This window comes from Antechinus flavipes, chromosome 3 (assembly GCF_016432865.1).
Source record: "Antechinus flavipes isolate AdamAnt ecotype Samford, QLD, Australia chromosome 3, AdamAnt_v2, whole genome shotgun sequence".
NCBI classification, from domain to species: Eukaryota; Metazoa; Chordata; class Mammalia; order Dasyuromorphia; family Dasyuridae; genus Antechinus; species Antechinus flavipes.
This window is the reverse complement of record NC_067400.1, coordinates 6422738-6437278: the sequence shown is the minus strand read 5'-3', so window position 1 is coordinate 6437278 and position 14541 is coordinate 6422738. Positions and strand designations below refer to the sequence as shown.

At 46.2% G+C, this 14541-nt stretch overlaps 1 protein-coding gene across 6 annotated transcripts in view; it reads left to right on the top strand.

The window, feature by feature from the left end:
• The window catches only part of TP63 (tumor protein p63), a 214277-nt gene that overhangs the window by 166556 nt on the left and 33180 nt on the right, over nt 1–14541 (top strand). For 5 of the 6 annotated variants that reach the window (XM_051991651.1, XM_051991655.1, XM_051991653.1 and 2 more), the window contains 4 exons: nt 10062–10248; nt 11970–12085; nt 12937–13046; nt 13922–14058. In XM_051991651.1, the coding sequence (XP_051847611.1) occupies nt 10062–10248; nt 11970–12085; nt 12937–13046; nt 13922–14058 (550 nt within the window). The remainder of the gene's footprint in view (nt 1–10061; nt 10249–11969; nt 12086–12936; nt 13047–13921; nt 14059–14541) is intronic. The other variant, XM_051991652.1, reaches the window with a different exon arrangement.

Here is a 14541-nt window from a genome sequence, read left to right as displayed (position 1 = left end):
AGAACTCTAACTTCCCACCCTCCCCCTGCAGCCCCTCCGTACCCCGGCGTACCAGCACACACACTTCCACCTACTTAGGAGCCCGAAGGACACCGGGTTTAACCTGGGCTGGGGAAGACAGGCAGCATTCCAGGTGTGTAATGGCCTGAGCTGCGTGGGGCTGGCGCACGCTGCCCTCGGGGCTGCCCTCCTTTCGGCTGCTGCCAGTACCTTCATGGGGAGACCTTTGCCTCCCACCCCCCAGGACACAAGCTGAGGAGGGCAAAGGCAGGAGGGGGTGCGGAAGGGGGAGGGAGGGAGGGAAGGAAGAGGGAGGAGAGAGACAGAGACAGAGAAACAGAGACAGAGACAGAGAGACACAGAGACAGACCAACAAGGATGGAAAGAGAGGAGGGAGGGAGAGACAGAGAAGGACACAGAGTCAGAGAGGGACGGAGGGAAGACAGAGACACAGAGAAAGACAGAGACAGAGACAGAGAGAAATCATTCTCCAGTCCCAGTGTAAAGGGAAGGAGGCCCCAGGTCTCGGGCTCTGGCCAACAGCATGGGTCTGGGTGGAGGGTCAGGACGGGACTGGAATGGAGGAAAGAGGCTCCTGAAAAGAACAGAACTGCACAGAGCTGAGAACAGAGCGTGGGGGGCCAAGGACAAGCTCGTGGGGAAGGTCCCTCCTGCCTGCCCACCTTTCCTTGGGGATTTCTTCCATCCCACTCCCCTGAAAGAGCCTGGGCTACAGCAGCTGCATGGAAGCTCGGGGGCTGGGGGGGGGGGGCAGCACCCTTCTGGCAGGGTCCTCCCGCAGACGCTCCCACTGACTGGGGCCTCACTGTGGGGCAGATGCGGAGGATGCCGCCTTCCATCCTCATCCCAATGGCCGCCCCTCAGGCGTGGGTTCTGGGGAGCCGGGACTGATGTCACAGCAGTGCTTCTGCCCGGAGCCCCGAGGGGCGCCAGGGGCCCGAGGCCGCCCTGTCCGGCCGAAGCGGGCCTCTGGCTCCCCTTACTGAACGCTGGTTTTCGTTCTTTGTGTTTGTTTGTGATTGGGGAGAGAGACCCCGGAATGGGCTCCCCATCCCCACCTTCGTGTAGACCCGCAGTGAGGCCCCAAGGGCCCCGGGGCGAATAAAGGTATCCTCTAGCCTCTGGGATCTCAGCTCTCAGTCACACAAAATAGAAATGGGTCGAAGGGCAGACAATCAAGGTCTAGGTTCCCCGGCTTGGGGGGAGACGGGAGCCCACGGATTTTTTCTTGTCCCTCCCTCCCAGAGTCCTCCGGGAGGAGCCCTTCCTTCCCAGACTCTGGTATATCCTCGGTTAATGAGGGCACCCCTGGAGTCGGTCCCCGTTGAGCCCGTGGCTGGAAAGCTCCGGGAAAGGGGTCTCTGAGCCGGGACTTTGGAGGACAGACTGAAAGAAGCAAGGGGTTAACCTGCCGCCTAAAGGGAGATAAATTATCCAAACTAAGCAGCTCTTTTCCTTCTTCCCCTCTCTGAGCTTTCAAAATTCATGCCCAGAGGCGAGCATCTCTCCCGCCCCCTTCCTGGCAGCGCCTCCTCCGCCCCCTCTTCCTGCGGCCCTCCCCCTTCCTCGGCCCCACCTCGAGGAGCTGTCGGGATCCCTAAGGGGGGTGGGGGAGGGTGTCGTGCCGGGTCCCTCCGTCCCTCCCCGGGCAGCGCCAAGGCACCCGGTGCCCGCCGGGCACCTGGCACCCCGCATCCCAGCATGCACCGGGCGCATTCCTCCGGCTCCTGGGGCTGCCGCTTTCCAGGAGGATGCCCCTGCTCCTCCCCCCCCCCAGCCCTGTCCCCCGGGTCGTGTGGAGCCCCAGCTCCCCAGGGCTGAGCCGCAGCCAGCAGACGGGCCCACCTGCCCGGTGTCAACATCTGTGGGCGCGGCCGGGAGGAATGCGCCGCTCCCAGCCCGGTGCACCCATTAATCCCCGTCGCTGACAGGTGGCAACAGGCGGCCCGCGGGCCGGGGCCGCCGGGGAGGCCCCCCCCCCTTCCTTTCTTTCTTTTCTTTCTCCACTTCACCACAAACAAGCCTCCCTCCTTCCTGGGCTGTGGGCTGGCTGTCTAGAGCAGGGACAGCGGGAAGGAAGCAGAGACAAAAAGTGAAAGCTTTCGGGGAAGTAGAGGCGGCTGACCTGCTGGCTCAGCGGGGACAAGGAGCACTGAAGTGTGTGCGCGTGTGTGTCCTGATGGCTGCCTACTCCAAATATGGTTTTCTCCATCTCTGTTCTCAGAACAACAACGCTGAAGTGTGTGTGTATATGCATGCAAGCAAATAGTCTACAGATGGGGAAACTGAGGCTCAAATAAGTGACCCCGTGTTTCATGGGCAATTCAAAACCAGGTCTCCGGTCTCCAAGTCCAACAGCTCTCTCCTCGGACTCCCAGAACCAGCCAGCTGCAAAGAATTTTAGAGATTCTCGGACCCAATCCCAGCCCACATCAGGACAATGACACGTTGGGTCCCTCTTGGGTAGAGCAGTTGATTTTGCTTGGAGAAGCCATTCTGTGGCTGGAAATGGAGTTAGGGAAGCCTTGTGGGCATGTCTGGGAGGGAGCAGAATCCAGGCTCTCCCACATCCCCTTACAGATTAAAATCACACAAAATGGAAGCAGACTAGAAGGACCTTCCCTTGGAGGGTAGGAACCAGGGCTTTCCTTCCTAGCTTGACTATGGATTCGTATGGTATAAGAAATGCCCTCTTCCAAGGCAGCCTCCTGGGTACTTTCTCTGTACCTCAGAGACTCGGATTATTTGCCGGAGCAGGGAGAAGTGATTTTCTAAGTTTCCTGGCCCCTTAAGGATTCCTAAAGTCAGCCCTTACCACAGTACCGTATTACCTCTAAGCAGGTTATCTAGAAATTAGAAAATCTTGAAAAGCAAAACAAAAATAAACCCTTTATAGAAGTCCTTTCCCCCTTTCTCCCAATACTGCCATTTCTCAGCTTCCAGGACCTGGAGAACTAGAGCCATTTCAAAGCAATGGTGCCCCCCCCCAATAAAATAGCATTATTTTCTGCTTCCTGAGAAACTGTACAGATTCTAATGGATTTTAATAGTGACATATTTCTGCACCTCCCATGCGGATGTAAGGGTGAAGGGGGATGGAAAATGTAGATTTTTTTTTTCCTTTCTCATACATCTGTTCTTTTTCTAGCCCATTATCCCTCAGTGAACTTCCCAAATGGATTTATTTTCCTTTCAGAAAATCCCTAGGCAAATCCTCTTCCTTTCTTTGCCCTTTGTAGCAACTAGTCCAGTATTCCCCCAGAGCCTCAGTTTACTGATCTTTCAGATGATCTTAATCTCCCCCAGTGACCCTCTCTATAGAAAACAGAAGCAATGCTGCCCCCTTGAAGCCAGTGGAGATAACTATATATATATTTATTTTTCACAGACATAGTTCTGACAATTTCTGCAACTGAAAGGTCAGTTCTGTGGATTAGGGAATAGTGAGAGCTTCTTGCTATAGAACTTTAGGGAATAAAGAGAAATCCCCATTACTGGGCTGAAGACATGTTAATTAGTAGTTAATTGTTGCTTATCATGACAGGACATAGACTGTTTTTTTTTTTTAATGTTTTTATTTTTTTGTTTTTTTTATAGCTTTTTATTTGCAATATATTCTATTTTAAAGGGTCAGATATTAAACAATGAATAAACATGGATTAAGCACGTACTGTGAGTCATACTTTGTGCTAGGATTGAGGATTTAAAGAAAGTGCCTCCCTTCATGGAGCTTGCATTCTAAAGGGGACGACAAACACACACACACACACATTAAGAACATATCAGAGTAATACAGAGTATGTGGAAGATGGCTCTAGAAGGGCTCAAGTTGTGCTATTGAAGCTCAGAAGAACACACTCCCTCACGGCATCTGATTGTACAATCCCTGTCATTGCCAGTGTTCCCGGTGGGAGCTGGGCATTCCTCGTGCCAGGTCTCACTTGAATTTCACAAACAAGCAGTCCCATTTCCTCCAAGAGATTTTGAAGGGATAAATGCTTGAGCTGGACAGTTTGATTTTTCAAAGCTCCTTTGTTGACACACCTTCAGGAGAGGGGGGGTGTTGGGAAATTAGGCAGGTGTCTGCTGATATTAGCTGGCAGGGGGCTAGAATTGTGATGCTGCCTTACTAGTGTGGCTGCCAAGAGCCTGTAACACAGTATGCCCACTCAGGCAGGTGGCGAGGGCAAGACGAAAGCCTCTGGAATGCTTTTTAAAATGGTTTTCCTCCTCCTTTTTTTTTTTTTCTCCTTTTCCTTGAAACATGTTATTAGTAAAGGACCTAAATTTACTCTTGTTCTCAAAAGGGTCCTGGAGTGTGCTTTTGGAACATGCCATTTCTTTGGGGACATTTCTCCCTTTGCCCCCCTTCTTGTTTTTTCTTTTATTCCTTTATTATTACATTCTTTTGTTTCCTATCATTTCCTTGATTTTTCTTTGTTTTCCTTCTATTTCTTTGTCATATTCTTATTGTAAAAGATGTAAATAGGAGAGTTGGAGGCATTTGCTCATTTCAGTGACCCTCTTTTCTCTTTGGAAAGATCACAGATATCAGGTGTGCCAAAGAGGAAACTTGATGGAGACCCAACCCTAAACGCGGCCTCCTGGATTCTGGTGTTTGTCGATTTTGGCAATCTTGTCTTTTGGCAAGTACCTCGAGGAAGAAAAAAGAAGGCAATAAAAGTCAGGGGAAATCTTTACTTTAAATATACTTCTGACTCAAAATCACAAAAGCTTCCACCTCAGCACTTTCATTGTGATTTGGTCATGAGGCCTTTGGGCACAGCTTCCAGCAGAGAAGGCTCCTCCCTCACTTGTGCCCTTTGGGCTCCGGGTCCCGGTTGGTGCCTGCCAAGTGCCCTTGTTAAGTTCTGTTGATGATGCTCTAGTTCTTGGGTTGGTCAATAAATGCAGCCCATCCTGCATGCTGACGGGCCCATCTGTACTGGAAGCATGCAAAATCTTTCAGTGTGTTTTACCTTTCTATCTCTTTAAAACAGACTCAGACAGTTGGTTGCCTACCTGGCCCAGGGCGATGAGAACATCCCTCTGTGTCCAAGGGCTGCTGGGATAGAGGTGGATGACCAGACTGGGTTCTGTTGTTTATTCCCTCTGTGACTGGGGCAAATGTTTTCCAGATCTCATGGGTGAAAGAAATGATTTTGAAAGCCCTTTCCAGCTCCAGTGTTAACTAAATATGGCGGGGCTAGTCATTGGACTTTGCTCTGTGGGCCCAGGATGTCTTTATGGTTTCCCATCATTCTGAGGGATCCCCATCATTCCAATCCCATCCAGTTTTGCTTACCGTCAGGCAGTTGTTGTAATGATCCCTGGAGAAAAAGCCCAATTCCTTGCAAGAAGCTCTTCCTCCATCCCAGAAGCACTATTTGGGCATCTTATCATCTCTCTTTCTCTGACGGTCCTAATGCTTTATTCTCCAGAACCCTCTGGACCTAAAAAGTACATGCGAGCAGCATGGGATAGTGAGAAGGGAGCCAGCCATGGAATGGAGAAGACTACCCACTTCTCCTCCATACTAGCTGTGTGATCCTGGGCATGTCCCTTAATCTCTCGGGGTACAGATAACTCTGAAAACTCTAAGATTATCCATGTGTAAAATGAGAACACTCACATTGGTGAAATCACAGTTCTGGACACACCTTGAAGAGAATACTTATCACGACAATTGTTAGAAACAAATCTATTAAATCCTAAATTGTGCTATGTGCTCCCTGACTTTGTGGATAGTAGAGTTTTAGTCCAAGCAGTAAAGCTCAGATTGTCAGCCCCCAGCCTTGTAGGGGGCTGACCTGGCTCACCTGACCCCAAAAAAGCAGCAGAATGGTAAAGGAAGGAGCTTCGGGCTCTCCGGGTGCCAGGCCCAGGCCCAGGTCAACCTCTCTAGTCCACCAGTATCACCAGGAGTAGCTTGCCCAGAAATGCCCTTCAAAGGCTCTCCGGCCTGACCCCATGGCCCAGCTCAGGCAGGCAGGAAAGCAAAGACCGGGAATCAAACAATGATCTTGTCTCAGTAGATAGAGCCTGGAGCTGGGCCTGAAATCAGTGAGTTCGAATCCAGTCCTAACATGAGACCATCTAGTCTAAAGTATACCTGAACCACAGCACACCCGCCACGTCCTCGTCCTTGGCTATGGTCACGAGACAAGATGGCCCCTGAAGTACCCGCTGACTGGGAGACTCCATTTCTGAGAACTCTCTTGGACAGTGAGGCCAGAGGTGGGATGGGAGGTAGCCTTGAATCATGTGACGTCTCCATTGAAACAATGATTCCTTCAAACAGAAGCTCGAGTTATTTGATGACTAGATATTTTTGTTTCCTCCTCTTCCTCAAGCAATGAAAAATCAAGTTTAAAAAGGAGAAATTCCTGATAGCAGAAATAAAAGGAATATTAAAATATTGCCTACCTCGGAAAGGATGAATGAACTCAAAATTCAGGGTCAGTTAAGAGGAATGAATGTAGTTCATTCCTAAAAGGTGATGGTTTATGTTTCTTGGCATGAAAAAGGAGATGGGAATTGGAATAAGGAGCATGGACTATGGGAGGCTGAGAAGCTAATTGGTGCAAACTAACCCCCAGAGAGTTCCTTTCCAATTAGCTAAGATATATTCAGATCTGTGATCTATAATGATTCAAGTTGTAAAATAAATAAATAAAAACATACTGTGGACTAAGCCATCAAATGCCTGTCAGCTGTCTTTTTTTCAGCTCTTTGAGAAACCTGGAAGCTCACAGTAGGACCAGCCGTGGGTTATGTTTTGACAAAAGTTGAGGGATGACTGAGAAAATGACAGACCCAGAAGCTTTTCTCCTGAACCAAGAAAAGGTCTTATAAAATCCCAGTAGGAAAATGTCTTGAAGGCACAATGGAATGCCTCTAGCAACTAATCCTCATAAAGAAATAAAAGAGTGTTTAATCAGTTTGATCTCTTCTAGCTCCTGCCCATCCATCTTGGTGAAAAGGTAGGACAGCAATACCTAGAACTTGGAACTTAGCTGGACTTGAGAAGGCTAGACTTCTGATTCTATTCCATGGGATACTCTCATCAAACTGGGAAAATGGGCTCAAGTGACCTGGTTTCTGGTGGAATCATCTGACTGAGCTCAAATTTGGGCTCAAACATTTAGCTATGTCACTTTGGGCAAAACACTCATTCCTCTTTGCCTCGGTTTCCTCATCTGTAAAATGAACCGGAGAAGGAAATGGCAAACCACTCCAGTATCTGCCGAAAGACAGCCCCAAATGGGGACGTGACGATGTCGAAACTCCTGGATGATGACCACAACATTACCCACAAAATAGGTGAACATCTTAGATGTGGTGTTTCTGTGTTTAGAAGAATTGAGTGATAGCTGAGCTTGTCCCCAAGATGACTAGACCTGGCTCTGTCCTTTTATATTTTAAGCCTATTTCAATTGGTAGCGTTCAGAACAGTCTCCTGAAATTTCTTATTTAAAAGGATCCCAGCATCTCTTAGACCCCAAAGTTGCTCCCTGTCTTTCTCCACCATGTCCTGGATGGATCGTACCTTACCTCTCCTAACATTCTATGCCATTTTCACCTGAATCTAATATCTTGTGAATGTGTTTTATGAGTCTTATCTGTCCTACCTGAGCTGAGAACAATTTCTTTGTCCTCAGGCTCACCTCTGGGCTTCTTTCTGAGTAGTACAGGGTCGGGGAAGGTTCGCCACTCTAAATCTCATAACCCCAACTCAAATAAGGGTTCACTTTCTAGAGGGAACATTCAAGATAACAAACACGGGTGCCTTTTGGTCCTCTTCGTTCAAAGTTCTCTCTCCCCTTTTTAAATATGTCTTTATTTGCACAATTTGGAGCCTTGAGCAGGAAGGCTTCAATCTTGGTAAATCACTATCTCATTTGACTCCGAAGTTTCACAACCGGGATTTTTGGGTTCATTTTTGGACTGCTTCCTATAGCCTGGGGCCATGTAAAACTTTTTTTTTCTGTACTTAATCCCTAGCCTGCAGGCATGTAAAACTGATTGTGCAATTGTGCCCCGAGCATGGAGTGATTTTGAAACTGAATTTTTCACTGAAACTTGTAGCACTTCTTTAAAAAAAAAAAAGAATGGGAGGAAGGAAGAAAGAGCAAAAAAACCCGAAAGCTTCTGTTTCAGCCATGGAGAAATGGGCTTTCGGGCAGAACGTCCCAAAAGAAATCATAAAGCATGGCCAAGGAAACCTTGTTCCTTTCTCCCTGTTTCTAGCTTGCTTGCCAACGTCTCTTCACTGGAACAGGGTACCTCTGCCAGCTTAGCATCCCAACCTGCGTGCGCCTGTTTACTCTTTGTTTGGCTAACTGTTACCAGGGGCGCAGCTCCAGCAGGGTGGTGTCCATGACTGGGTGGGTGCACCTCTGCATCCGCCGCTGGAATGCCACGGTTTGGGCTGGGCCCGGGGAGATAGACGCCTTTTAATTCGTGATAATGACAGCGATGATGATGAATGATATCGGCTAACATTTCTAAGTATACCCAGCAGCCCCGGAGAGTGGCTAGTGTAAGGATTTGCATGTTCCTGTTGTGGTTTAAAGAGTCTAAATGATCTATCCAGCAACACTCAGATAGTAATCAAAAGATAGGGCCCTCAGACCCTAAGGCCTTCATACTGCAAAACCAGTGCTTTTTCCCCTTGTCAATTCTAATGGAGATATGGAGGTAGAGCCCTAGAAAAACAATGTGTGATTACCACACTTGGCCAGGGGAGAGCCCTGCTTTAGATTTCCTCGAGCCTCAGAATCACAGATCTTGGAGTCACTATGGACATTGGAGGCCCCTTAAACTAACTCCTACCTGAATTATCATTCCTTCTCCAACACCTCCCTGAGTGACTATTCAGCTTCTGCTCCAACATACGCTACAAGGAGAAGGGGTCTACCCTACCCCAAGGCAGGCCCTTCCACTCTGGGACAGCTCTCATTGTTAGGGAGTTCCCCCTTCTCTCATATTGATCTTGGTAATTATTGCCCATTAGTCCTAATCCTGTCCTCTAGGACTAAGAAAAGTGAAATCAATTCCTTCTTCTGGGGACAGATTTGAAATTATCTGAAGATGGCAATTGCAGTCTCTCAAATCTGTTCTTCTACAGTTCTTCTAATATATATATATATATATATTAGAAGAGAGAGAGAGAGAGAGATAAATACATAGATAAATAGATGGATATAGCTATATATGCACACATGCATATACACATATACATATATGTTCACACACATAAAGAAAGAATATATATACATATATACACACAGGCTATTTCAAAACTCTTAGCATAATTTTAAACTTTATTAAAATGTAATTAGAAAATAGACAACAAAGTGCTGTAGTATCCATCAGGGTGGCATATGTGGCCAATCATTTGTTCTGAGTTTTAACCAGAGGAGTTTGTTTTTGAAGCTCGACTCTATACTCGCCATCCAGATGACCTCTCATAAGTCATTACATCCGAGTTTCTTGTGAAAAATGAAAAAGTTGGACTAGATCAAGAGTTCTTATGGGTTTATGAATAGGTTTTAATATTCTGATAAATATTTTTCAATAAAATTAGTTTTCTTGGCAATCCTGAATATTACATGTATTTTGGAAAATATAATTCTGAGAAAGGATCTGTAGATTTCCCCAGACCAACGAAGGGGTTGGTGACACAAGCGAGTTCAAGAACCCCTGGATTTCATGACAGTCATAACAACTATTTACACAGCATGCTGTGGGTGTAAAACACTTTATCTACACTGTGTCATTCAACATTATACACTCTAGGAGTGTTATTATTAGGGCCATTTTATAGATAAGGAAATTGAGGCTAAAAAGTGAGATTTGGCCCTGATCATATGGACATATTTGACCTGAGTTCAGTCCTTCATCCACTATAGGAGCTTTTAAGTAATTTCTACTATGCCCTTTTAGCTCGAGATCTTCAGGTCTCTGGAAGATAACATCACCTATTCACTTCTCTCTCTCTCCTTCTTTCCCTTTCTCTCTCCTCTCCCTCTCCACAGTATTCTACAGAGCTGAAGAAACTCTACTGCCAGATAGCAAAGACCTGCCCCATTCAGATCAAGGTGATGACCCCTCCTCCCCAGGGTGCAGTGATACGGGCAATGCCCGTATATAAGAAGGCCGAGCATGTCACCGAGGTGGTCAAGCGCTGCCCCAATCACGAACTGAGTCGGGAATTCAATGAAGGTAAGGAGATTGAGATAAGATCCTCTGCTCTCAGTTGGTTCCTTGAGTGCCCAGGACTTCATCCTGTCCCCTAACAACTTGTACAGTTTAAGCTACCTGCTCAAAACTCAGCCTTCCTGTAGGCTGAGGGATAACTAAGTAATTATTTGTCTTTTTCTAAAATTTCAGTTGATGGTCACTTCTGTTTTGAACTTTCCGTTTGGCCATTCATGATTATTTCTAATGCCTGAATCTATCTCTTATTACTGTGGCTCGCTCAGATCAAGTGGGAGGAAACAGGGATTAGGTCAACTGGCATCTTAAAGTCCATAAAGTACTTCTAGGAAGGGAGTTTCAAAAAGCTAAACGGAGGCAAGACAAATAGAAGGCAGGGGGAGAAAGGAAAAGTGGAAAATGGGAGAAGAAATAGCAGATCAGAGTCTTTAGCATAGGATGCCTTCTAAAAGATACCGAATATTGCCAAAAGCAGAATTCAAAGAAAATAGGGACTTTGAGAGGAGAGATGAGAATAACAAAGCTTAGAAGAGAATTGAGGAGGGGGAAGGGCAGGTGAGTAGGAGAAAGTGGCTTATGTGGTCAGTAGAAAAGGGAAACGCTCAGTAAACAAAAGGGAAAGGCTCAGTAAACAAACAATGGGTAAATCCAGAGGATCCCAGGAAGAGAGCAAGGAAAAGTGAGAAAAAAGAGAACCTTAAGGGGGCAGTTTGAGGCCTGGGAATGGTGGGGAGATATCAGTGAAAGGACCGCAGGATGATGCTCCTCAGACTATTTTTTTCTGAACAAGTCCTATCTGGACTCTGTCAAGATCTGTCCTAGGAGTAGATGCTGTGTAGACCCTAAATCACTTATCTCAATTCTGGTCATCAGTACTGATTCAACCTGTTAAGTTTCATTCTTTATATTGCTCACTGGCTGAAATTTTCAATGTCTTCATTTCATCCTCCTTGGATCTCTGCAGAATGAGTGGCCCTGCTTCCTGGACATCTGCCTTGCCCATAGTGCCGTGTGTGTGTGTGTGTGTGTGTGTGTGTGTGGTGTGTGTGTGTGTGTGTGTCCCATTGCCAGAGCTGTGCTAGACTCCATTTTCTCTGTGTGTTCCCCTGTTTCTCTAAGGGTGGGACTCCACTAGCAACAACCACCTGGAGGTCCCGCCTCTTACTAGCATCCAGAACTAATTCTAATCTTGGCTTCAATGTGTCGTGTTCTTGGTGATGGTTCGGAGCCCTTTTGGCAGGCAGAATATGGCCAGCCCTCTCTAGAGTCCAAGAGTTGTGTTTCGACTTTAATCCAGACTCTTTACTTCTCGCTTCCTTCCTTCAGGGCTGATTTTTGAATTTTCCTCTATAGTTTGGGCAGAAAGTGAGATGATGACATTCCGTTAGCACCCATGAGTCTCTGGTCCTTACATTTAGGAACATCAGTCTCCTTTGCCCAGCCTCGAATGACTATCAGTCATGTCACTATATTCCCTTTCCGCCATTCCATTTCTTCCATTTACAGTAAGGATGATCCAGCCAATTCTTTGCATAACAAAATAACCCCATCTTCCATGGAAGTTCCCCTTCTCCCTCTTGAGGTACTTGGAATCTCCAATTTTCTGGTTGTTTCTGATCCCTCCTGGTTATTTGTTTATTTATTTGTTTATTTGGTTCTGTTTGGCTTTTCCCGCTTTCCCTAGGGAGGGCAGCTAATGGTATCACATGCTATTCCTTTCTTTGTAGGACAAATTGCCCCTCCTAGTCATTTGATCCGAGTAGAAGGGAACAGCCATGCCCAATATGTAGAAGATCCCATCACAGGAAGACAGAGTGTGCTGGTACCTTATGAGCCACCACAGGTAAAAACAGATCAGGATGGGTGAGGTTTAATGAGCAAGCAGAATGTAGGGGTGAAAGTAGGGTGGGTCTTAGAATTGGCCGTTCACCATTTTGGTTTCTGATGTTTTTCTTGAATGTAAATTTTGGATTATATTTCTTTTCTTCCTCCTATTCATCTATTCCCCAAATTGTACTGAACTCAACTGTTAACCTGACTATTTATCATCCCTCAATATGTATACATAAGCAAACAGTATAGGATAATAGCCATAAAATTAAATATCAGAAATAATGAAATAAAAATATCAGAAATTAAATTTTAAACAATCACAAATATAATAAATTACCAATTATAATAATAAAATAAAATAATAATCATGATTGTCATAAAATTCTAAAAAATACTCATCAGTTGTCATTATTTCTAAAAGGATGGGTGTCCGTATGGTATAGAAAGAAATTCCAATATTATGGTGTTGGAAGGAGAGCAGTGGAGAGCATAATGCATCCATCTGCAGTAGCCTGCCCCCAGATCTATTAATGTTACATCACTTATAAATTTTGAGATACATAGACTACTATGGCAGGGTATGTCATCAGCTATCAGACCCTCAATGTCTTAATAAATGATAACAAATTTACCGATGATGTGATGATGTATGAAGTCTCAGGGACTACCCTTTGGGGATGGAAGTGGGGTGTCCTACCAAACTGGACGTTAACATTCAGCTCCAAAGGCGACGGAAATACGTTTCTTTGAGAAACTCTAGAAAATAAATCATCCTCAGGTTTCGAGTGTGAATTTCTTCCTGGGTAAAAGCCACATCCACACCAGTTACAGTCATCCTTGTCCTTTCTCTCCCCGGTCCAGGTCGGCACCGAATTCACCACGGTCTTATACAATTTCATGTGTAACAGCAGCTGCGTTGGAGGGATGAACCGCAGGCCCATTTTGATTATCGTCACCCTGGAGGCTAGAGAGTAAGTCGTGGATGTGGAGTGTGCGGGGTAAGGGCACTGGGCAGGCGAGGGCCACTCGGGAACTGCTCTCCAACCGTAACCAAGTCTTCTCTCGGATCGCACCCTTTGTGCTGGAAATCCTGGCATAAAACACCTGAGAAAATGGAACTTAGAAGGGTGTGAAGTGGGAGGAGTGAAGAGGGAAGAATTACTTTAAACCCGAATTCTTGACATTGGACTATACTTATTTCTTGTTAGATAATGTTTGTTTTCATTCTCCCCCAAGGCATTTAACAGTTTCTTTGAGTGAGTCTGCCGTGCCTAAGGGGATCTAATCCAAAGACATCCACTGGCTTAACTCAAATTTCCTTCACAATATGTAGCTAAATCCAGCTGCTCGGTGACTGGGCTCACTGCTGTTCTGTGCTTTAGACAATAATGGAGAGTGACTTGGTAATATCACCACTGACTTTTAAGTCCTTTGGTGTTTTGCCAAGCGCTTTAGCCCTTTAATTCATGATAAAGACATGTATGTTATAGGAGAGCATCTGGGACCCCTTGGTGACCTCTCTGGTTGGACACTGGGGACACTCAGTCCAGACATAGTAAAAACGGTGGCCAAGGCAGAAGCAGGGACTCTTGTGTAAGAGCCAGGGCTGGAGAAATGGCAACAGGAGGCACGCGGAGCCTTCTGGGTAGCCGTGGAGTTCAGTAGGACGAGGAGGACCTGGGTTCAAATCTACCTCCAAATCCTGTAAACTGGGACTAATCGTTGCATCATCTGAGCAATAACAGAATTGGGTTGATGACTCTTAGAGCACCTTTCATATTGAACACTCTGTCACTGTGTCGTTTGCCATCTCTGAATTTCCTTCTTTCCTCTCTTTGGTTCCCAGTGGGCAAGTCCTGGGCCGCCGTTGTTTTGAAGCCCGGATCTGTGCTTGCCCAGGTCGAGACAGGAAGGCGGATGAAGACAGCATTCGAAAGCAGCAAGTCTCAGACAGCTCAAAGAATGGTGATGGTACGAAGCGCCGTAAGTAGCTATGGTGGGCAATAGGCTGGGTTCAGGAAAGCGGGGCGCCGGAGGACAGAGCTGTGAACCCATTGATCCTCGGCGTAGGGCACAGGGAGGAAATTCAGTGCTACCAGAACCCAGATTTTCTGTTTTTAATGGCCCTAGGATTTTCTGTTGTTAAAAATAAAATTCCTAATTTGATGTAGAAACCCAAGGGAATCCATTTGGAAACTTGGCTTCCCTCAGACCACACAATAGTGAGACTGGAATGATGCTTCACCAAAACCTTATGCTGCTGCTTCTTTATTTTCCTAATCTGTGCAATCAGGAAAGATAGGGAGAATAATTTACATTTTATAATCCTTTAAGGCTTGCAACTATTGCTTTCATCCCCTACAGTTTGGCAATGCAGGTGTGTAAATATAGATTCTCACTTTGAGGTCAAGGAAGCTGAAGCTTAAGGGAATTGAATGACATCCCTCCTCTCTGACCCCCTCACAA